Source organism: Pipra filicauda, unplaced genomic scaffold, assembly GCF_003945595.2.
Source record: "Pipra filicauda isolate LSUMZ 115617 unplaced genomic scaffold, ASM394559v2 scaffold64_size3178608_pilon, whole genome shotgun sequence".
In the NCBI taxonomy this organism is placed as follows: Eukaryota; Metazoa; Chordata; class Aves; order Passeriformes; family Pipridae; genus Pipra; species Pipra filicauda.
Window position 1 is genome coordinate 847,320 of NW_024104809.1, and position 24,441 is coordinate 871,760.

At 47.1% G+C, this 24,441-nt stretch overlaps 1 protein-coding gene across 2 annotated transcripts; it reads left to right on the plus strand.

Moving 5' to 3' along the window:
- Positions 1-573: 573 nt before the first annotated feature.
- On the plus strand, positions 574-18,980 carry DRD3 (dopamine receptor D3). 2 transcript variants are annotated; one of them, XM_027727618.2, is made up of 7 exons: positions 574-609; positions 6,875-7,166; positions 12,199-12,311; positions 13,525-13,667; positions 14,730-14,926; positions 15,783-16,128; positions 16,947-18,980. In XM_027727618.2, the coding sequence occupies exons 2-7, from the start codon at positions 6,885-6,887 to the stop codon at positions 17,141-17,143; spliced, it is 1,278 nt and encodes a 425-aa protein (XP_027583419.2). In that variant the 5' UTR covers positions 574-609; positions 6,875-6,884; the 3' UTR covers positions 17,144-18,980. The 2 variants fall into 2 exon arrangements, with proteins under 2 accessions (XP_027583419.2, XP_039244398.1); XM_039388464.1 differs by lacking the exon at positions 574-609 and adding an exon at positions 4,497-4,544.
- Positions 18,981-24,441: the final 5,461 nt, after the last annotated feature.

A 24,441-nucleotide genomic window follows, 5' to 3' on the forward strand; every position in this document is an offset into this window, starting at 1 on the left:
CTTTCACTTGCACACTGCAAAACATGTGTTCTAACATGATCAAATTATAATGAAAGGAAAACAGGATCAAAACAGTAATTTTAGAGGGGAGTTTGGCAGGATGCTGGCTTTATCCGATCAGCCCGCTTCATGGGATGAAGTGCCTGAAGTCCCAGTTCTGCCTAATTAGAGAGAGCTCATCTACACCAGATTATGCCTGAGGTGAAACAGAAGAAGGACTTGGACATGAAAGTCCCAGCTTAATACCTAAGCAGTGGATGAGAAAGATTTGTTTTGCTACCACCTACCCTCGAAGTAATGTTGTTTAGCTGTATAAAATCCATTGCAGATGTGATTTGCATGACAAACATTCCCTGCGGGCTAAGCTCACATCTCTGTGTGCTGTGCAGGTTTGTGCCACCTCTTTCCAGACTGCCAGAAGAGGAAACAGGAAAAGTAAATGCTGAGCAGAAGGGAATCAATATCGGCAGGATCTGAATCTCCTGTGAATCTTATCTGACATAAACTGTGGTAGCTTCTTCAAGGAATCTGTCCTGCTTCTACGAGGTGCTATGCATACATTATCCTGAAGCTGATTGAATTCCTTTTTGGTCACCACTGTGAAAACAGGTGAGTTTTGTAAAAAATTTAAAGCTATCAAGGCCAAATAGGCATATCCTGCTTAGATGGTATGGGTATGAACTTGAGTTTCATCTGAAGTTTGCAGGTTGTGCCAGCCAGTAAAGTTCTGTTTACTTTACAACCATCAGGCAAGGCTATTTTCATGGCAGCATAGGATAACTCAGGTTGGGAAGGGTCCCCTGGAGGTGTCTAGCCCAGCATCCCGCTCCAAACAGGGACAGCCATGAGGTCAGATTAGGGCTTTATACAGGCAGGTATTGCAAATCCCCCGGGCTGCAGAGTACTTTAACAATACTCACTGTCAGGAGGGCATCCTTACTTGCAAAATGAATGATGGAAGATTAATTCCACCTGAGTGGCACAGTTTAGACACTGCACATCAAATACTGGCTGTAGTGACAGCAACTGAGGTGTGAAAGCAAATACCATTTGGAAACAATCTTTTAAGCTGCAGGAGTGGAGGGGACTAGCAATCCAGCCAGAGAGGGCAAGATGAAGAATGAGGAGCTTGGGAAGCAGAAGTAGTAAAGGACAAATAGGCTGGATGAAGCTACCAGAGGTTTAGGAACTGGACAGGATGCTGAGACTGTGGATAGAAACCAAAGGAAGAAACACAAGCACAGACTAGAGAGGGACATAAGGGAACAGGAGTGTACCAGCACTCACTGGACAAACTTAGTACAGAGGAATAATGGGACTGATGGCAAGGAGGTGGAGAAAATTGAGAGAATACTGACATTTATCCAAGTTATTTGAAATCTTTACCAAAGAGTTTGTGGACATACAGGACTGAAAAGAAGAAGTAAAGAAGCTGGCATTAGAGATGAGGGCAAAGAAATAGGCTGGAGGGAACCCAGAGGGAATGGACCAGGTTTAAGAACTATGGCCTCTCTCAACTTTCTGCACATGGGGCAGAAAGCCTGTGCTGGAGCTGGAGAACCAGAAGTCTGAGCAGTGAAACCTGCTGGCTCATTCTCTCATTTTGAGGTTCTCACTACTGACCTGTTCCTCTGCCATGCTCCAGTGATACATATTGTCACACCCAAGGCCTGCAACTTGTCCAGTGTTTAACTGGGGCAAATATATACCACACGCTTGATTTTGGGTAGGAGGAAGGCAAAGAGTTTATGAGAGAGACATTGCACACTGTATTAAAGAAGCTGTACTATTAAAAAAAATCATGGCAAATATCACAACAAGATTGCTTATGCAATTTTAATCCAACCTTACCTCTGTGTGTGGTACAACATATTCTAAATTAAATGATCCCATGAATTATTATCTTGCTCCACAAGACCTCTGCTGCAGAGCAAACACAAAAAAGTCATTAAGTCCTTACCCCAAAGGGATTCCAGTCTCAGGAAAACAAGGAGTCATGAAGGGAGCCATCCCAGGAAGAAGGTAGGGAGGGAGCACCGAGGAGAATGAGCTTCAATAGAGCAGCAACATTTCCAACTAGATTATGTTTGGACAAGAGAAGGTTTCAGGAACACCTTAGAGAAGCCTTCCTGTGCCTAAAGGGGCCTACAAGGAAGACAGAGAGAGACTTTTTACAAGGGCATATAGTGACAGAACAAGGGGGAATGGCTTTAAACTGAAAGAGGGTATGTTTAGATTAGATATTAGGAAGAAATTCTTTACAGTGAGGGCAGTGAAGCACTGAAACAGGTTGCCCAGAAAAGCTGTGGATATCTCATCTCTGAAAGTGCTCAAAGCCAGGTTGGAACTAGATGATCTTTAAGGTCCTTTCCAACCTAAACCAGTCTACAATTATTTTTGAGTCTATGATTATTTTTTATACTTATGAGTCCATGATTATTTTTTTTTTCTGGAGTCAGAGTAATATTAAGAAATTAGATAAAAAATAATTAAAGCAAGAAACAAGTTTAACAAGAGGGAATCCACTGACACAAAATGCAAAGCAAAAGGGAAGGTTTCAGCACTGGAAGATAAAGATGTGACAAAACAGCAGTGCTTTTGTGGTTAAAGCAGTGAATTCCCCCAGCTGCACCCCACTTATCTTAGAGGAAGGCAAGGCAATGTCTCCTTATTGATCAGTGCTTAGCTGCTACATGGAACAGATAACAGCAGTAAAGGCTGTTGCTGTAGCGCCTTGTGGTCCCATCATCCTAGAGCCAATGTGAGTACCTTGCTGGCCACAATCCTTTGGGAACTGCCCACAAACAAACTGCATTTAAAAACTGCTAAAGTGAAGTTAAAATGCCTCCATCTCTTTGCTAGCCCCACTGCGAGGAGCTGTGCTTACTGGCCATTCACACCCAGCCCGTGACTCACACAGCCCTCACCAGTAAGAACAAGCATTACAGTGTGTGCTTTCCCCTGAGGTTTTAACCACACAAGTGTGGGTGTGTTGGACCCTTTTCAAGCTCACAGCTAAAAATCCTTCTGCTGGGCATGGGCAGGAGGGCTTCCCCCCTTCCTTGACTGCTCCAGGCACAGTTAGCAAATGCATTTCCCCAAAGATGAGCAGCAAAGTACAGATGACAGCAGAAATTAACTGTATGCATATAATATAAGCACGGTAAGTGTAGTCCATGTCACACCATTTTGGAGCTCCCAAGGGAATAAAGGGGCTGTAGAGCCCTTCATGGGTCATTTGGTCCAATGGCCTAGCAGCTATATCCTCCAGCGAGGACACGTGTGAATGTGTTGCCCATAGGGACTGGGCAGTGACTCATCGCACTCATCCAGCGCCATCCACCGACCTGCCTTAGGGTCACAGTTAAAAGTTAAAGGCATTGGTGCTGATTAGTCCCCATCAAATCCTGTATGGGTACTTCCATCATGCCCAGGCAGGCTAAAGATGGCACTCTCACACCCCTCACACCTAATGGGTATGAGTGTTCTCTACAGCACTCCTCCATCCTACCACCCTTATCCACAGAGAGGTTAGCTTGGATAGCTGCAGTCAGCAGAGATAATCCAGGCAGCCAGAGTCCCAAGGCACACTTCTTAAGAGAAGTAAATTCTTACAGATAAACTCTGCTCTCCACAGTACCTTCTCTTTTGCTTGCCCACCTACAAGTTAACCTGTAGCCACCCTAACCAGTGGGTACATAAAGGGGAACAGGACTTTTCCTCCTCCCTCTTGGGGCCACAACTCCTGCATGCACAGCCCTGCAGCCGAGCATCCTGCACCCTCATGACAACCCACCACATGCCCCACTTGCTGTGCCAGAGAGGGTGGTGGGCACAACCCCGGGAGAGAAAAGGCCCACCGGGATCACTTGTATCCCCACAGAGCTCTTCCAGTGCCCACAGTCGGAGGAGAACTGTGCCTCAGAGACTTGATCTTAGACCTCAGGGGAAGACACATCTCAGAGACAGGGGTTGCAGCTATGGTCTGGCCATGGAAGATATGGCGCGTTGTCCCTACTGGCAGTGGTTCCTGGAGAAGGATACTTCCCAACATCACTCTCCTTTCCGATTACCTGCACTCTTTCATCTCAGGTTTAAGGCAGTTTATTTAAAGATAGACAGATATATTATCTCCCCATTCTCAAAACCATCTCTGCTTTGATCATTTTTTTCAACTAACTGTTTTTTAACCGACAACTTTCTATCCGCTGGGAGAGGCATCTCCCCCCGCTCCGCCGCAGCACCGGCGCCTCGGCTTCCCAGCTCCCGCTTCGCCTCCAGCCCCTCGGCAAAGCACACCCTGGCTCCAAAATTCGCCCGGACCCGTTTCGCCAGGTCCCTCTGGGAGAAGGGCAATCTCTGGGGGCAGCGCGGGGTCCCGGGGCAGGGGGCGGGCGGGGAGGAGGTGGCCAGCCCGGTCCCGCCCCGCAGCTCCGCAACGGGAAGGCGGCAGGAGGGAACGGGTCGGGCCGGGAGTCAACGGGACCGGGACCGGGACGGAGCCCCGCTGGGCGGCGGCGGTGCCACGGCCCGACGGGCCGGGGGTAAGTCCTGATTGCTGCCTCCCCGCTCCCCTCTCGCCCGGCGCCGGAGGTCCCCTTTCCTGCAGCCCCTCCGCCTCCCTCTCGCCCCTCACTTCCTCCCCCCCCGGTTTTCTCCAGCCTCCCTCGCCTCCGCCGGGCTCACGGCAGTCCGGGGTCGGGGGCAGGACAGGGAGCGGCGTCGCTGCCGCTGCCCCGCGGGTGCGGGAGCGGCGGGCGCGGAGCTGCACCCGCAACTGGAGACGGACCCAAAGGCGTCTGGACCCTACGCTCGGACACCAGACCCTTCCCTGCACTCTGTATCCCGCGCTTGGACCCGCCATCCGGGCCAGGACCTACACCCGGACCCCTCCGAGGCAGAGACCCATGGGAGGAATATCCCTTTTGCTCCCTTTCCTCTCTCCCTCCGCGTCCCCACGGCTGCGACTCTTGTCCCTGTCTCAGCTTGCCACCCTGTTGCCTAGGGTGGTGGGTGTCCTCCTACCCCCGTATGCGGGTATCCAGGTGCGCTGGCACTTGCCTGGTTTGGTAGCATCCTGGCCCGGTGCAGAGGGAGCAGGGCTGTAGGGTTGGGGGGCAGTTCAGGGATGGGCAGGGCTGGGGAGCTTGGTAGGGAAGACTGGCCTCCGGGTGAGAATCGGAAATAGCGCTCAAGGATGTAAGGGGAAGACAGGACAGATGACCCAGGGACGAACTGTGTAATATGGTGCCTTAAGCCTTCTGGTTATATTATGCATAATGTCTTGTTTATTCCCTCTTTTGGTTTTGCTTATCAGTCAGTTGTTAAATGTAGGGTTTCTTCCAGTGCTACAGAACCAGCCTTTCCTGGCCCCTGACAATACAGCATTCCCGGAGCAGGAGCTGTGTCGGTGCAAGGGATGCAACAAAATGAGTCCTGTTTGGGGTGGCTGCAGCTCAACTGTTTTATGAACAAACAGTCCTGGACTCAGCTCATGCTACAAGAGATCCTTGTGATCCAGTGGAAGGCTTAACTTCTTTGTCAGGGGCAGGCAGAAGAAAGAGAAGGAGAGACGAGAGCACAAGCACTTTCAAACAAAACACATGCCATAAGAGGTATCCTGAGGGTTCCACAGGACAGAGGGAAGTTCACTTTCCATCTCATTCAACCCTTGTCCTCTCCCAGCTAAAAAGCAGCAGGGGAGAGTGGCACCAGTTTCAAGGATGAGTATATCCCAAGGGACTGGAGCAATTTATACTTATTGCACAGCTACTCTTCCAGGAGTGTAGCTGTGTAGCAGCTATGCATCACAGATGCTGCTGTTCAAGGGGTGAGGTGAAACAGAGTAATATTTATACCACTGATATTGCAGTGTTTTGCCCTTGCCTTTCATACCTGTCACAGTGATGATGAGTTCACCAACGGGAGCAGTAGCAAAGAGAAAAAGATCAGATACAAGCAATTAAATGTCACAGAACAACCTTGGGACAGCAGCCTTCATATTTCTGGAAAAATTTATTCTCCTAAATCAAGAAAGGGTAGGTTCCTGAGCACAATCTTGAATCTATTGTAATAAAAAGAAACGCAGAATACCCTGCAAGCATCCTTCCATTATTTCATCCCAAACTTCGAGTTAGTTTGCTTTTCAGCACAGGTAGCACATCTTCTGACAAGGCATGGAAAACACAGAGCACAGTATGCATGAAATGGGAGCAGCAATGACAGTCGAGCTTTGGCAAGGCAGGCAGGGTCTGGGACAGAAACAAGCTGCAGGAAAAGAGAAATTCTGGAGATTGTGCTGTTGGACACCTAGGGATCAAGAGGCTATGTGAGCATTGCAGGTGCAGCCTCTCTGCCAGGATGCCGAGCACTCAAGTGTATGAAGTTACTGAAGACATTTTTTCATGAGGGAAGGGAGAGGATACTTCCCAGAAAAAAAGATACAAGGTCCAAGCTTGTGGCTAAAGCCCTAGTTTGGGTAACTGCATTGGATCTTCCTCAGCATTTCAAACTGTTGCCTTTCAGGCTGCACTCTTGCCCAGCTGACTTGTGCTGTGACTTTGGCGCCTCTTAAAACAGTTGCCACATCCCATACAGCTGCGTTGGTTGGTAAGAAGCACATTTCAGGTGCACCCAGGAGGTGAAATCTTGCATTCTTCTCTTGGCTTAGATTCAGTGAAAAACAGAACAGGCCAAGCAAGTCTTTAAGTAAAGCTCTGCTTATATATGAGCAGAAAAAAATCCTCTATGATTGGCTTAAAGTAACATTCGTAAAGGAAGTATGAAACTCATATACCACCCACAGAGGGTACTGTTCTCCACAATTATTGTAGAGCTCTGACTTTTCGGTCATCTCTCTCTTTTCTCTTTGCAGCGGCATCCCCATGGCCGTCTTCACAAGAGCCAGCAGTCATCCTAACACCACTAGCCCCATTCCCTGTGGGGCAAACAACACTACAGAGCCTGACCTGCCACATTCACATGCCTACTATGCCCTCTGCTACTGCCTCTTGATTTTGGCCATCATCTTTGGGAATGTGCTAGTTTGCTTAGCTGTGCTGAGGGAACGCACCTTGCAAACCACAACAAACTACCTTGTGGTGAGCCTGGCAGTGGCAGATTTGCTGGTGGCTACTTTGGTGATGCCATGGATGGTGTACCTAGAGGTGAGTGCATCTTGGGAAAGATCAGCAGAATTTAACCACACCACTGCATGCATGATCATGTTCCTAAGAAAGTCAGTGACGAAATTTAGACTAACCTGTGTGGAGCACTTCTGGAGCTGGCCTGCAGGATGTGTACAGCTTGAGTGTGTTACATCAAATGATTAAAAAAAAAAGGAATAAGTGCGTGTGTGTGTGTGGGAAGCCATCCCATTAGACTCTGCAATTTGATTGCAACTAAAAAATATTATTAAAAGTCCAATTTTATTAAAAGTCCAATTTTATTTCAGACTGGAAGAGTCTATCAGCTCAAGGGCATTAGAATCTTTAATGAAATCACATTATGCTTTGCATTAGAAAAGATTTGGCACTTGCTCTTGCTGTGGACAGGGTGGGACTGAGGCACATCTGCAGAGCAGCCTCTGCCCCCATGCAGTGCTGTGGTCACGATTTGTGAGCACAGCAGTAGGTCTGTTCCCTAGTTGTGTTTGTAGACCCATTTAAGACTAATTTCCATCTGTGGAGCTTGGATAATCAAAGTAGCTGATATAAGAGTCATCCAAACAACAGGGAAAGAACCCATACTCATCCTAAACTACCACTCCTGATGCTGTGCAGTGTCTCCTAGAGAACTGGGCTGTAGGACTCTAGCAAGACTAAGATTTAAAAAAGAGTCCAAAAAGTGTCAAAGTTGTTTCAATATTTGCTGCTGTTTGTGGATCAGTGATGCTACTGATGAAGCAGAAATGGCATAATGTTTCAATACACTATGAGCCTGGAAATTGCCAAAAAAAAAAAAAAATCATTGAGTCCCCAAAACTATGTACGATATCTATTCACCTACCGAATGTTTGCCAAACCAGATGTTTGAGAACTGGCCATTATTTATGGAGAAGCTAAAGGTGGATGAATGCCTCTTGTGAACATTCTACTTTACACTCCATTTTTTAGAGTTGTCTCTGGCCATGAAATATGTTATTTTATCAGTCATGCAGACCAGAACTGTCTCTTTCTGAGAAGTCTTTTGGGAAGGCTGTGACAAAGCAGCAATAGAAATATTTTATAGCCTCAAAATCCTCATCTCCACCTAATGAAGTTTCTAGTACAAAAATGCTGTTCAGCAATGTGTCTACCAATCTTCTGGGGTCAACAGGTAGGTCTAATATACCAACACTGCTGCCCCAGTTCTTTACTGATCTCTGATGCTTTGGCTGCCACAGCTGCTGAAGCTCACCAAGGTTTTTAAGACAGTGGCATTAGGGTATCCTGCCAGCTGAAGTTTGATGGCATTGACACCATCATGCCTTACAGTCATTGTATAAATGCAGGAGGACATGTAGCAGCATGGCTGGGAACATCCTTCTTAGTCTTCTCGCAACATCCAGTTCTGCCTCCAAAGGGGAAAAAAGTTTCAGAAGATGGTTGTCACTGAGATCCAGTCTGTTCAGAGCGTGAGAGTAACACTGTCTCCTCATCTGTGTCTCTCACACCTGAGCAGGAAGACCTACAACTGCTCTTTGAGCTCAAGGACTGGACTATTGTCAACGGGGGGACAGACAGCTGAGTTACTGCAGCTCAGCAGTTCACCACTTGTCAGCAGTCCTGACCTCGTGCATGTTCTTCATTTCTCCCACTGTGCAAAACCATGAGCAGCCATTTCACAGCTGCTGGAGCTAAGAGCACCCCCAAGAAGAAGCTCTCCTAAACACAAAACCCTTCAGTGAGCATGCTTAGAGGCACTGCTCCTTACATGCCAGTCATCACCTGATGCAACTTGGTTGTCTACTTTCCCATCTGTGTGCTCCTCATCGTGGCATCTTCATTCATATCTGAATTGCAGAGATTCTTTTGTTTATTTTAAGAATTCAGGAAAGTGATGGATTGGCATAAGTTTTTAAAAAAATATCATTGTGCATTCATAAACTGGAAAGCTTCCTATAGAGTTGGGAAGGTAAAAATAACACCACAATTTTGTAGATAAAGCAGGCTGGTCATCAAGAAAGATGAGGTGAGAATCTGACCTGAATAGTCTATATGGAGCTTTAGCATTTGACAGAGCCAGGATTTCATCTGGACACTGTTCCCACTTCTGCTGCACAGTCACTGAACGGTAATGAGAGATTGTATCAGCTCATCTCTCTGTGGTTTGCTCTCATCAGCTGTAAGAGAATAATATTTGACTATCCACCTCACCCAGGCAGATGTGAGGTCTCATTCAGTTAATACCTGGGATGTCCTTTGAGATTCCTGGACAAAAGGCACCAGAGGGATAAAGAACAGGTACCCTGCTAGCTCATGAAAACCAGAAATGCACACTAGCAAGTTCTAGCTGCTGTAACAAAAATGAGTGGAACAGAGCAATAAAAGGAAGAGCAGAAATAGAATTTTAAAAATTATGAGCTAGGCCTATAATATAAAGGCTCTTCTTCATTGTTAAATTCTGAAATAAATTCTGGGTTCACATACCCCATGGGTAAATATTAACGACTTCACTGACTTCAGCAGAGCTACTCCTCATTTTAGAAGGTATGGCTGGTGGAAGTCAGGATGGCTTTTAAGCCCAAACATTTTGATCTGTTGAGCATCCTCTTAACACAAGCTAGTCTAGTATGCAGATGGTGATATCTGAATGCATCATCCTGAGAGGGCTCACTTCAGAGCCATTCCCACCAGCACCTTCTTCAGTTTTAATAGTTCACGTTCTTGGGTTTAGCATTTTAATGTGCTCAAGACCTTGGAAACTCCCTCAGTTAAGTGTTTGCACATCTGCTGGTCTAGCAGCAGCTGGCTTTGGTGCAAACATCTGTCACTGACTCTTGGTGAAATATTCTTAAGACTCCACAGATCCCATAGAAACTGCATTGCTTTTTGCCTCAGACTGCAGAAACATCCCTTACTGCAAAGGTTTCCTGCATTTATTTTTTTAAATATATATTTTGAGGTGGTCAAGCAAATCTCACTGAGACTAAAGTAAAACCAAAGTAAAACCAGTGAGGAGGTTTCTTCGGAAGCTGAACCTACCTATTAAAATCCCTAATTTCAGAGGGACAGTCTTCAGTTTGCCTGTCTTGTAGCTCACCTAACTGTGCAGAAAAGCTCAATGGGTTTGGTTTGGCTTTTTCTCCTTCACTTACCTTTTTTTTAGAAGTAAACAAAGGAGTCCCACCAGTATCAGAGAACTGGAGAGGAAAGCACAGTTCCTTTCTTCATTCTGCAAGCCAATTCCCATTTCTCTCCCTGCATTCATTCAGGGTCAGAAGGTCTAACGGAGGACTGCCTGGTTCAATACCTGACTTCTGAAATGTAGCAGCTGGGTCCAGCAGAGAACGCCCTAAAGACACAGTTCATGCCAGCAAGTTTCTGTGCCATGTGTGGGAATGCTGCTACTATCAAAGCCATTTAAATTTCTCAGGATTATTTCTTAAACAACTCTCACAGAGTGAATTCTGTATTTATACAAGTCCTTCTCTCTGCAGGGACCTGCATCCTGTCTAGGCATCAACACTTGCTGCAGGGTTGATCCAGTACCTTAGAAGCCAAGCCTACTTGTGGCACCCTCTCCAGCCTGATCTGGGATGGGTATTTTTGAGTGAGTCTTAAAATCCTCCAAGAACGGATCCTGCACAGACTTACTAAGCAACTGCCTCCACTGTCTCACTGTCCTTGTGGTCAGCAAAGTTACCTTCATGACCAGTTTGCACCTTTCTTCCAGCTCATTCCTGTTGCCTCTTGTCCTCCCATGACACACTGCTGTGAAAAACCTGGCTGCATCTTCTTAGTAACCTTCCTCCAACTTTCCCAATAACCTCCCACTAGGCACTAGAGGGCTGTTAGCCTCCCGCCCCTCCAAGCCATCTCTTTTCCAGGCTGAAAAAGTCCTGTTCCCTTAGCTAGTCCTCACAGGACAAGTGCTGCTCCAGCCCCTAAGGACTGTTTTGGTGGACTTCACTGGACTCACTCCTGTTTATCAATGTTTTTCCTCTACTGGGGCCTCAAAACCAGATGCAGTATTCCAAATGTTGTCTAAATGTAAGCAGAGAGACTAGGAACTAGTACCAGTTTCTGGTAGCTTCCCAGGATGCAGCTGAAACAGCAGAATCTATGGGGCTGCAGGCTAAAATCGGGCTCTCTCCTGAGCATGGATTTTTCTCCCTCTTTCTCTCCTACCCCCTTCCCCACTCAGCACAGTGCAGGGTTTGTTTGCAGGTGGAGGCCAGGCTGCTCCTTGTTCATCTCCTACAAGGAGTGGGTGCTGAGACAGACCACCTTGCTCAGTCAGGCTGTCATCCCAGCCCCAAGGAGAACAAGGCCACAGGGCACTTGGAGGATATAATTTTCAACCAAAAATGTAATGTCAAGAATTTGATGGCTGGTCCAAAAAACACTTTTCTCCATCACAAAGATTGGCTGCAGCTGAGTTTTCACAACTTTCACAGTTCCGATTAAAAATTCAAAACAATGAGAACAACAGCTCAACATGGTAGCAAACCCAAGACCCTTTATCTGAATAGCCTATGAGTTCTCACTCAGATCTAATAATCAAAATTTAACTGAGATAAGAATCCAAATAAGGTTTTAGAGAAGCCTCGGTCTCAGGTCCCTGTTTCATACATAAATGCATAAAATTTGCAGTGCTTTTCCAGCTCACTGCCTGCGAAAGCACTCCATCAGCTGAGAAACACTTTCAGCCTTAGATTTTCTCAGATAATCCTTAATCAAGGGATATATACAGTGATATCAAATTTAAATCAATTTATTATGCTGGGCCTTGAGGGAAGGAATAGCTCCTGTTTTTTCATCCTGCCGCCCTCTGCAAGAGCAAATAAAGGAGTAAAATTAAGGTGAGGCTTATTTTCCATGACCTACTGTTGTGTTATATTGAACACAACATGGGTGCCTCGGTTTCCTTCTGCACATCACTGTGGACATGAATTTATCTAGCTGTTGAGATACATGTAAGGAGGTGCTCTCCTCCAGGTAACTTATCAGGACTTGGTGCAGAACAAGGCTGACAGTTTTGTGATTGCTGGTGCAGGTGACCGGAGGAGTCTGGACATTCAGCCGTATCTGTTGTGATATCTTCGTCACCATGGATGTAATGATGTGCACAGCCAGCATTTTAAACCTCTGTGCTATCAGCATCGACAGGTGAGAGACAACAACATCCAGGGGGATAGTCTGGATGTGGGGGTCGACCCTGTACCCCAGTGTGGCAAGGACAAGGAATTGGGGTGTGCACAGACAGCAGTGGTGTCTTCAGGACCACAAACCTCCCTGCAAGTCTGTTCCTGCCACTACTGCTAATAATGTGGGTCTGCCCACCATGAGCTAGAACAGGTCTGCACTGGAGGGCAGAGAGGCACAAGCAACAAGACATCCCCAGTAGGCAGTCAACCACGTCCTTATGCTTTTTGAAGGCAGGAACATCCAATTCCCATTCAGTCTCAAAGAGGGTTTCTCCTTCTGGAGATCTCACTCATGAAGTTTTAATAAAGAAAATCCTGCCATACACATAGGGAGAGGTGGAGATTATTGCTCTGTAATCTTCAGCTTTGCTCTTGTTTTCTGCATATTAAGACTGAACCTATTTTAAGCAATGCTGAGGGTTGGGAGCCAAGACCTTGGCACACGTGGTGCTGTTAGGACCAAGGAGTGGGAGAAGGAAAAAATACTGCATGCTGTACCTTTGTAATATGTGGTTCAAGGGTAATAATGCAAGGCAGCTCTCAGTGCTGGGTTGGTCCAGTGTTCTTTCATGGGCATCTTTATCACCATTTCATTTGGGCTCTGTCTGCAAGGAGCAGCCCCTAGGCTATCCTAAAGGCGAGACTCCTGGGCCTTCCAAATTCTAGCCTTGCTGAGCTGCACCCCCTGGGGCACCCTAGCAGCTGAAGGTCCTGGACACCTGCCCGTGGGCAATCCACTGTCTATCAGTCAGGCTGACACCAGACAAGGCAGCTGAGACAAAGAGTTTAGTAGATTGTGGTTTCTCCAGAGAGTGTTCTTTCCCAGCAGTGCACGTATAACTTTAGGGGCTTGAGGGTTGTGGGTTTCTTGGGGTTTCTAGATCCATCTGGTATCCCAAACCTTGTAGCTTCACATGCTGTCAGTTCTGCAGAGAGTTTTTCTGCAGTGCTGCCAACTAACTCTGATTTCCTCTATTCCTCCCTGCAATGCCCCACTTACCATTTCTGCAAATTGCCGATTCTATCACCTGATCTTCTGTTCTTTCCTCTTCCTTTTCTTCGCCACTTTCACCGTCATGTTCCCTATGTTGCTTTCATTTCTCCTCATAAAAACCTGGTCCTTTTCCACCCTCCATTCTTACCCCTCCTCTTCCTGGAGCTGGTTTGGTCTGCAGATACACCGCAGTGGTGAAACCAGTTCAATACCAGTACAGCACTGGGCAGAGCTCCTGCAGGAGGGTGTCTCTCATGATCGTGGTAGTCTGGATGCTGGCGTTTGCAGTGTCATGTCCTCTCCTCTTTGGCTTCAATACTACAGGTAGGTGATGTCCTGGACAACAGCATGCACGGAGGGGTTGGAAACTGTGTATGGCCAGGTCATATAATGGGGGTCCTGCAGACTTGCCAAGTTATAGGAAATTTTAAGGAACTGTAAGCACACTATGAAGGGTGAGAAAAATCTCCACGTGCTCTTGTCCATAAACTTGCCATTTGCTCAGACAGACACTGACTGTTGCTCTGAGGGCAGACCTACCTGCTCTACTGCCAAATCAATGCCCATCAAGGTGTCCAGGTCTACAGATTCCCATTAAACAATCACTTTGAGCACACAGAGCAAATCTCCAAACGTGCAGCACATACACACCTTGCCGATATCAACAGGTTCAGGCACACAATTTGATACAGGACACATCTCTAAACAGCAAGGGTTGCATATTAGCACTGCTTGTGAGAAACCTTCCCATCCAACTGGCTGTCTGCTTCCTCAATTAATCCCTTGAGGAGAGCAAACAATTTAGCCTCCACCTTGGAAACAGGTTGGTCTTTTTCCTTTCCCTCAGATAGGGCTAGAACCTGTTCTCCCTAGAGGCAGAGGAGCAGCGGAACCTTCCTTCCCACTGAGCCACGGGCAGAAGTCCTCTGCTCCCCATCCATCCTCTCTGCAGTGCTTGAGGCACGAAAGGGGATGAGGGTGGGAAATGCTGCTAGTCCAGACAGGTGGGGGTGAAGGCACATCTCTGCTTCTAAACAGCTCAGAGGCTGTCAAAGAAATAAGAGAAAGGATAAAAGGAGATAGGATCCTAGGAGAAAGGATAAAAGGAGATAGGATCCTCGGAGAAAGGATGGGAATAGACATGAGAAAAAATAACAGAGCTGTTGGCCAGAAAAGCAGGCAGATGCATGCTGGCTAATAATGCTAGATGGCCCTATGTAGAGTTAATTTTAAGTATCAGTTAGGTGAGTGGGTAAGCCACAGCATAATCTGCAGTCCTTAGACTGCCTTTGTCCCACCTTTGCCAACACATCAGAGCTTCCTTGTACTAAACTGAAGCAGCTCAGCCACTCCTCTCTCTCTCTCTCTCTCTCTTCTCCTCCCCAGGGGATCCTAGTGTCTGTTCCATATCCAACCCTAGTTTCATCATCTACTCCTCTTTGGTGTCCTTCTACCTCCCCTTCATGGTGACCCTGCTGCTCTATGTCCGGATTTATCTCGTGCTAAGACAAAGGCAAAAGAAGAGAACCCTCACCCGGCAGGGCAGCCACAGCGCCAGCACCAAACCGTGCCATGCACACAAAGTAAGATCCACATGAACGCAGTAGGAGCTGTCAAAAAAGACAGGGAATGCACCATCTCTTCTCCTCAAAGGGTCAAAACACAGAACAGAAAGGATAAGGGCATGACATGTTTTCATCCCATCCCTTGCTCATACACCATGATATTTGAGATGCAGAAGCTGCAGTTAAATCCATTTCAGCCCTCTAGAAAGAGGATACTCCTTGTGTATCTGCCCTCTAGAACTGGCAACTAGAAAAGAGCATAGCCTACTTCAATATTTCTTCAGAGCGAGGCTTTCTCAGCCATGCATAAGTCTGGCTAATTTCTTCATTTATTGATTTTAATGTCTTCACTTATTGATTTTCGCTCTATGAAGCTTCATTTTCAGGACTTCACAGGCTTTAACCTACATTATTAAAACAGAAAACCCTCTTCATCTGACAGACCTAAGAGGTCAAGATGCTCACAGTGCATGGGGCATTTGTTCCACTGACCTTTCTAGATGAAATATCTGCAACCATGGGAACCAGCACAACAGTTTGAAAGGAATTGCTGGTCACACATATCCACTCCTTTTACCCATTTTCGCACAGTGGAGCTACATTAAAAGGGTGGGGATATTGAGGGGAGCAGGGCCAACACAAAAATACAGATGAAAGGTCAGCAAGCAGGTGTTTCTGCTCTTATTGCTTTTATGTTTCTCCTTGGTGGGATGGAGGCAGTGCTGGTTCACCCCTCAGGTCAGTCCAGAGGATATAGTGCAAACCTAAGAGACAAGTGGGGCTAAGGATGACTCTTACAACTTTCTTCATCATCCTTTGTCCCATTGAACAGTTTGGATGGTTTCCAGTTCCTCTGTGGCATCCTCTTTTGCAGGAACACATGGAGAGAAAAGCTTTGCCAAATGGATGCCAAGGTACCTTTCCCCCCCGTCTCCCACTCAAATGCACAGGCCAGGAGATGTCTACCAAAAGGAAGTTGCTGACTGTCTTCAGCCTGCAGCGGTACCGGAGCTTCTGCCATGAGGCATCCCTCACCAAGACACCAGGGACTACACCAACCAGCAGGCAGGAAGAGAGGAGAACGTGTACTAAACCAGGAGTGGAGGTACAGAGGCTCAGCAATGGCAAAACCATCAGCTCTTTGAAGCTGGCACAGCAGCAGCCCCGACTGATCCAGCTCCGGGAGAGAAAGGCTACACAGATGCTAGCGATTGTCCTGGGTGAGTGAGAGCCACTCTGTCTAGTGGCATGCAAAGGGTGATGGCTTGGGACTTCCTGGAGCACAGAAGCTCCTAATATAGTACTGAGATTTTAAAAAATGCAAGCCAGGTCTGGGCTTCAGCTGTCACTGCTCCACAAACTCAGGAGAGAGAGTGGTGGGACATCTAGGGATCTAGAGCACTGCTCCCAGATGTTGAAAGCCAAGTATGTTAGTGTATTATTTGCCATGTTTTGTTAGCCTTGTGTTTTAAATCAGTCGCCAACAAGCTCTGCTAGAGGGAGCAACAGCCAACACCTTTGCTTTTGCTTTTCCTTTATTTTGCAATTATGAAGCTGGAACAATCCTAAGTTTCCATACATGCAGAAGCTCTTGGGCTCAGTTCCAGGAGTGGAAACTGAGGCAAGGAGCTGAGAGGAACCAGTTCATACAGCTGGACAGAGAAGCCAGCAGACTGGTGCCCCAGTCACCTGCTGTGGTCACCAGACTCACTGTTTCCCCTCATTAACTCAGTAGTAGCAGGGAAATAACTCAGCCCTAATTGTAACTGATTTAAGCAGCTGAGGCATCAGTCTTTTCCTCAAAGTGGTGGCCACTTGCTTTTGTCTCTCACCAGGCCACTTCTGAAGCCCCATCCATCCACTCACAAAGCTGGTCCCAAGAGCCCAAGCTTTTGCCAAGTCCCTCTGTGGCAGGAATAAATGTTGCCTTCAGTGTTTGTGAAATACAGACACATGCATGGGAATAGTAGTGCAGGCCCTTTTCCAAGTAGTTACTCCCCTGAACTCATGATTGTTTTCTTCCTCTCTCTAAACCCAGGCACATTCATAGTTTGCTGGCTGCCCTTCTTCTTGATTCACATCCTCAATGCCCACTGCCCATCCTGCCATGTGCCTCCAAGGCTTTACAGTGCCAGCACTTGGCTTGGCTACGTCAACAGTGCCCTCAACCCCATCATCTACACAACCTTCAACACTGACTTCCGCAAAGCCTTTCTCAAGATCCTGTGCTGCTGACTGCAGGGCCGGCACCGGGCTGCACGGGTTTGGAGCAGACTCCTGGGCCAAGGACAAGGCACAGGGCCCTTTCCTCCCTCTGCTTTACACACAGTGGAAAGGGATGTGCTCCGCTTGGCTGTGAGCAGTGGTGATCAGTGTGACATGGTCATTTTTGACATCCAGGCACCTTCTGCACCAGAGTGAAGAGCAGGAATATGCCCCACCTGCACGGCTGGATTCCCACACCAACCTCGGCGCTCCTGCTTAAGAGAGCACAAGTTCTTCCCATTTCTGGGGAGGGAGAAAGGGGAATAAGAAAAAGTAGTAAGCCAGTGAGTCCCTCAGCAGGGACAGTGGTGCTGAAAGGCAGACCTGGGTGTGCAGCAGTAGATCAGCCACAACAATGCACTGCTCCTGGGAGCTGCCAGGCTCACAGAGTATGCAGGACCCAAATGCAGATGGCATCTCTCATCTCTGTTGCCTACATGCTAAATACACATTCGTCCTCCCACAGCTGGAACCTCAACCTGCAAAAGGCACCCAGCTCATGCCTAGCAGTCCTAGTAAGAGGGCAAAACATGACCTCTTTGATAAGGATCCTGATCCCTTTGATCAGGAGCCAAGAGCAAAATCTGGACAAGGAAATTTGGAAAAGGAGCATCAATGGAGAATTGACAACTTTCCTGTTGTTTCAGTCAAAAGGTTTGCATGTAAAACTGGGTCAAAGTGCTTGAGAAAATCGACCTAGTTGCAAATGAAATCTTCCCTTGTGCTGCCAGCTTGTATTTTATTGCTCCTTGCAAGATGGAGAGGTGGCTGCCATCCCACTGGTAGGTCAGATCACCTGAGAAGTACAATATTATCCCACTGTCCTCTCTCTACCTGACCCAAAGACCAGATAGATTGGCTGCTACTTAACTACCACACACCCCAGTGATCTACTGAGCCACTAAGTGAACAAGGCCTATCATAGCTCCAGTCATGCCTGCAGTAGATTCAAACCTGTTTTTTCAGCTGGGATGGGTTGCATGCACCTCATCTCAAAACTTGTTCATGGTCTCTTTGGAACCAATCTTCACCTGTGCTCCTCTCCTCAACAGGAGCATTGCTAGATTAAGGGTTTGTAGCACCTGACTGCTGAAATAAATCTGATTACAGCCCACACCTAGGGGAGAGCTGTATCATAACATCCCTCCCAGTAAGAACGGACATGTGCCTCGGGATCAGCCCGAGGACTCTCCCTGGCTCCCCTTGCTAATGTTCTTGTCATCACATATGGCATCTGTATATGCCAGCATCCAGGAGCTGGACAAATACAGCCCTGCCATGGTCTCCTTTCCAAACAGCATTTTACAAAGCCATCTCCAGTAGTTCCTGGATGAAAACACCAGATGAGCCCTGACATACCATGTAAGCTGGTCTCATGTCAGGGCACTTTAATGCTCTTCTCCCTGTATAGGCAAACCTGATGTGAGACAGACAGCCTCAATACACTTCTCTCATTTTCCCCCCTTGCTCTACTGGATCAAGGCTTCAGCTCGCACTCCCAAGACTAGGCTTAGCTGTGCTGTTAGCCATGCTCCTTTGACAGCTTTGGGCACAACTCTGTGCTGTCCCTGCCTGTGTCAATGCCACAGCTTCTCCATCTGGGAAGGGCTTCCTCTATTTCCTAATATAGAGCCAAAGCCATTGTCCTCTGCCTCTGGAGCACATAGCAGAGCTCTAGCTGTTCCTTTGGTTTGTCTGGCTTTTGGGAGGAGGATCTTGTGGACAGCATGTGTCATTTGTGTGGGGAGGTGCCCTCCATACTGCACTGTAACTGCATTAATCCAATAAAACACAAGTGTTATTGGAAGTGTTGGTACCTTTGTGGTGAACATACCCCCTTCCATAAGCCTTTTCTCACCTGTAGCCCTCATAACACTTTCCTTGTAAAAAATTATCATCCACCTGGTCTTTATTATTACTTGCGCATTACTTGCGACTAGGAAAGAAATCGAGGGCTGCTGTAAGCACTTCCAGCAGATGAATTCTGAAAATAAGTTCAATTAGTTTGCCAGCTATGCCAGGCAGGCATGCAGTAGTGCTACTCCATCTGCTCAAAGACGCCGGACAGCACGGGAGGCACTCAGCACACAGGATGTTGGAGGTATCAGCTGAATGAATCAACCCGTGGACAGATTGCCGCTCATGTAATTCTCATTTGGACGCTTCATAACAGAGATCACCAGAGACCAGTTTCAGGTGCTTTATACATACAGTATACATACAGTCAGAAAGGAGGAAACGAGAAGAAAGATCTTTTAAAGGATGAGTAGGTCCATTTCAAGCTCTGGCCTAGCATCCCTCAGGGGTCATGTTTAGTTTGATTTTACTTGAATTTGAACCTGTTCTTCAAGCAGTGATCCCCAAGGTGATTCCAAATAGAGGTAAGAACAGGAGGTATGGCAGAAAACTAAGCAGTATTTTTGTATCCACACAGCTATAAAGGAAGGGGAAATTTCTATATCTAAACATTATGGTCCTTCCTTTAATAATTATGATTTGAACTTTCAGATCACAAAACTGACTGCAACCTCTTGAACTATAACCTGCCATGGACCAAAAAAAAAAAGCACCACAAACCCCTTTACACAATTAAAAAAACTCAACTCCAAAACAAAACAATCTCTTCTGCTTCCTCAAGTGCTGCTATAGGTGACCCCACAGAAAAGTCCAAGGAATCAAAGCATTCAAAGGTGCAAACAGCTGGTGCCCCTTTGCCCTCTCCAGCAAGCCAGAGTGACTGCTGAGGACCCCCCCAAGATCTGTGTTTCACACATCCCCATTCCTTATTTACAGTAGAACAATCTGCATTTTCTTCTTCCTCAGTGCCTCCTCCTAACCTTAATTTTCTACAACATTTTCCTCTTTGCTGTTTTGTTTCCCCTGGCTCCATGACTGGCTGGAAGAGGAGAGGTGAGCCGTGACTCTGCGCTCTGCTGGAGAACCACAGGCGTTCTCCAGGGTTTCATTCATGATAATCGCATTAGAAGAGCCTTTGGGGAATGCAGAAACCTCCTCCCCTGCAAAGAGGAAGAGGGAACTCAGAGACAGCCGCAGGCTGTAAATAATTCCCAATGTCAGGAGACCTGCTCTGACGGCACAGCTGGGCAGATGTGCAGGTGTAGCAAGGGGTCCTGCAGTGTCTGCTCACCTTCACCACGCAGCTGGAACAGGATACCTCAGGTCCCCTGTGCTCAATGCTATTTGTAAACAAGCCAGCAGACCGAATAGCCAGGAAGTATCTCTACTGTAGCTAAGGAGAGTTAAGACCCTTTGGAGATGAAGGAGATCTGGCAAAATCCACCGGGAAGAGCAGCCCCCCCTACAAGGTACAAGGCAACCATCCAAGTACTGCCTGTCTAGACGCATTTACAGCACGCCTGAGAAATGGACTGAAAAACACCATTTATCCCCTGCATCCGCCTTCTCCAAGCAGAGTGTCCCAGTCCACAGAGCTATGGGCTCTGACTGAGCTGCAGGAGCAGAGACAAAGGAGCCATTGAGCCCATATATCCCCACAGCTTGCTTCTCCACACACACACCCGGGGCTCCCCAGGGGTACATCTGTGATAGGTGTGCCACACCTTGCACATGTTAAACCTCAGGTCTAGCAGCAAAACCACCAGTTACCCAAGTTACTAAAACCTTAAATGATACCAAGCACCAAACTGAAGCCATCCAGAGCTAAAAACAACAGCTCCTATGTTGAGTTTTATATTGTAAAAATGTAAACAGAAAAGAAATCATAAAACACTCTACCTTGTCAGAGGCAGCAGCAGGCACTGGGTCATGCAGGAGTCTTTAAGCAGGAAAGCACAAAGGCCCATGGGGCAGAAAAAACAATCTTCCACAAGAGAAAGCTGACTACTGGGAAGGCAAGGAAATTATAGAGGAGGGGGGTTTCACCTGCTAGCACAGCCCAATGCTCTGCAGGTGACACTGCTCAACTAATATACTCCAGTGTACCTTCCAGCAGCTGTTGAACATGTTGTTTCAGCAATTCTGGCTGCACCTAGACATTAAAATCCACATTTGTCAGCCTAGAACAAAGGCAAAGCAAAGCCTTGTGGAAAATCTCCTTCCCCAGGTGATCATCCCTAGACTCCTTAGGAGATGGGCAGGCCAGATACTCAGCTGGACCCTGCTGTGGAGCTAAGCGCAAGCAGCTTCCCCCCTGGGGAGAGAGTGGGGGGTACACCTGGAGTCTGCCTCTCTGAGGGGGATTGAAGTGACCTGGGATCCTCTGTCCACAGCTGGGGCCAGCACAACTGTCTCAGGTTAGCAGCTCCTCTGGAAGGGGCAGCCTTATGCAAGACAGAGATTGGCTGAAGCTTATTGATGTTACTGGTGTGATGTTTTCTGAAGAATGTCTAATCAATGTCAGCATTTCAAGGAAGGATCAACAGACTGCAGGCTGCTGATATGGTGACACTTAAAAAACTACAAATAGGAACTGTGGACAACCCAGAGGACATGGGTAGCAGTCTGATTAGTTTCAGCCAAGTGTGTGATGGTTTGTTTGTGAAGTGATGACACAGTCTGGCAGCCTTCAACCTGCAAACACTCCTGGCTGTGAGGTGTCTCATCTCCCAGAAAGAATGGGCACATCAGTTCTTTCTCTGACCAATGCAAGTACCCCAAATTTGCATTAGCTTTTGAGAGAACCACTGAAGTGAATTTTTCCTTATCTAATGGTAATAATGAATTAACATTGTTGTCATCTCCTGGCATCTCAAAACTGTACATCTTCAAAGTCAGCATCAGCTGCTACATACCTCTTGCTGAATGACATTGAACAGGATGTAGAAGACATATCCCAGACCAATACTGCCTTTCAGTCTCAAAAGCCACTGAACTAGCTGTGCTCTGTTACTCTCCAGTCAGTCAGTCTCAAGACAGAGCAGTGACCTTTCTTGTTCTGCTTTCCCAGCATCACTCATGCCACTCTTCCTTGGTTTCATGCTGCCTCAAGTGTCAGATCAGGAGCCCATCAGCTCTGATGCCCACCACACCTTTCTCCAACAGGGATAAGTTTTCCCCCAGACACAGGCAGGGAATTCTCCTGAGCCTCCTTCATAATTCTGAATACACATCAGTGAACCTCTTCCTGCCAGACACTGGTCTCATCTCATTCCTGAATGCTTGTGGAAATGTGAGGCAAAGAAAACCCCTAGAGCCAAAAAAGAAAATGAACATAATTAAAAATTAATTGCAGTGTAATAATTTAAGTATCTCAGCAAGACAAGCACCAGGCTGTTTCCTGTTTGGTGATGTGGGGAAGACCTTTCTGGTTCCCTGCCCTGGGGACTCTTATAAGTTTTAATAAGTTTTACCCTGCAGCTGTGAGCATGGCAAATCGAATACCCCAAATAAAGACTACTTTTCACGAGGCACAAGCACATTTACTATGGGACTCAACATTTCTTTCTGCCACGCTATGCCATAGCAGAAGGGCTATGAGGCAGGTGGATTGCTCACCTTGCTATGCCTCAGCTGAGAGGCAGCAGCACTTCTGTCTCTCTGTGAGGGTCTGGTCAAAGGAGATGGTTAAGGCGACAGGACTTCCTTGAATATTTTTGATGGCACTGGCTGTGGGGAAGAGGGGAGCCAGGTACCAGTGTTGAGTCCAGCACTTAGTTCTCCTGTCAGCCTCAGGTCTGAAGGCCACAAGCATTACTCTGTAACCTTTTGCCTTTGTGAGCAGTATAGCAGCCATTGCTAAACTTCCTGAACAGCAACAGAATGCTTCTTCCTCCTCAAGACATGCACAAAACAAGGGATGTATAAAGGCACATTCCAGTGGCTTCTGCAACTTGATGTTGGCAGTGCTACACATGGACATACTGCATAACTCCCACTCCTTTCCTTGCTGGCCTTGCCAAATCCTCATCATCCTGTTTGCCTGTGCTCCTTCCTCCCAGACGCTCCATCTCCTGTTCCTTCCTTGAAGATCCTGCATCTCTTTGAAGACTTGGGCTGCCTGCCAGTCTCTGTGTTCTCTCCCATCCCAGTTTACTCACCTTTGTCTGAGGAAAGCGTCTGGCTTTCCTAAGGGTTGGTTTCTTCAGGTGTTTTTCAGCACGTGGTACCATTAAAGTTGTCATTACGTTGTAGACAGTTCCATTCTGGTCTGGGAAGGGCAGTATAAAAAAGCTCAAGACAGATTTGCAGCCTCTGCTGACTTCCTGCAAGATGCTGGCTAATCAGTACCTCCCCTGATTACCTCATCAAAAGGCAAACCAGATGTTCTCCTGTGGAAGGAGAAGCAATGAGCATAAAGCATTGCTACAAAGCTGCCTTTGTGTCACATGTTGCAACACATGTCCAACAGCCCAGAAAGGCAGTCAGCTCAAGAGCGCAAAGTGTCACACACAGAGCATGGGAATAGGTCCAGGAACTCTGGCCAAGGACCTTGAAACCACTACTTTCTTTTGTGAAAATCTCTGCTGGGACATTACATGTAAGAGCTGTAGTTTTCAGATCTTTTCATGATCACCAACCTGCAAATCAATCTGCTCTGCAAGTGCCAGGCAGGTGAGATACACCTTGTCCTGTGGATCTGCGGGCATGAACCACAGCCATTGTCCTTCACAGTGCTGTGGCCATCCCCTTGGACCAGAAAATGCTTTACACTGTAGCAGAGGGATAGGGAAGACAGAAAGCTGATTAATCCTGAGCTGCCTAGCAGATCCAGATGCCTTTAGTTATAATTTCTTTACTGTTGGCACTGTCCACCATACACAGCTTCCTAAATTTTCAGGCCGAAATTTGAAGTAATCCTGGTTAATCAGATAACCCTTTTTCATCCAAACCTCCTTCCTAAAGAGCTCTGCAAATGTTCAGACACACAAAGAGCTGCTAAACAGAGCAGATTTTCTCCAAAGTTTTTGTAATGATGGGGAGTAAGCAAGGCCAGGAGCTGGAGGAGCTATGTCAGAAACATGACAGAGCATCCCAATTTGTTGTACATTCACCTGAGCAATGTAATTAAATCATACAGACAACAGATGTAGACATAACCAGGCAGTTCATCATCACCTCACTGTAAGGCAGGGAAGGTATCGCCTTTCCGAGCCAATATGCCACTGGAGAGCGTCTGACAGACACCATCCCACTGGCAACATCAACAGGGAAGCATGAACATTTTGCTGCACCACTTTTGTGCCAGCACCAGCTTTGACAATCCAGATCCAACTTCTCAAAGGAATTTAAATTAATTCTCTTTTTGTTTGAAAAGTCCTGTCATGCCTCCAGAATGTGCATACGAAAGG

Bases quoted from the DNA above. Each gene is read 5' to 3' on its own strand.
- DRD3 (XM_027727618.2), top strand. From the start codon at position 6,885: ATGGCCGTCTTCACAAGAGCCAGCAGTCATCCTAACACCACTAGCCCC. The intron at 12,312-13,524 runs GTGAGAGACAAC...TTTGGTCTGCAG, and splicing joins TGTGCTATCAGCATCGACAG to ATACACCGCAGTGGTGAAAC. The intron at 16,129-16,946 runs GTGAGTGAGAGC...CTCTAAACCCAG, and splicing joins GATGCTAGCGATTGTCCTGG to GCACATTCATAGTTTGCTGG.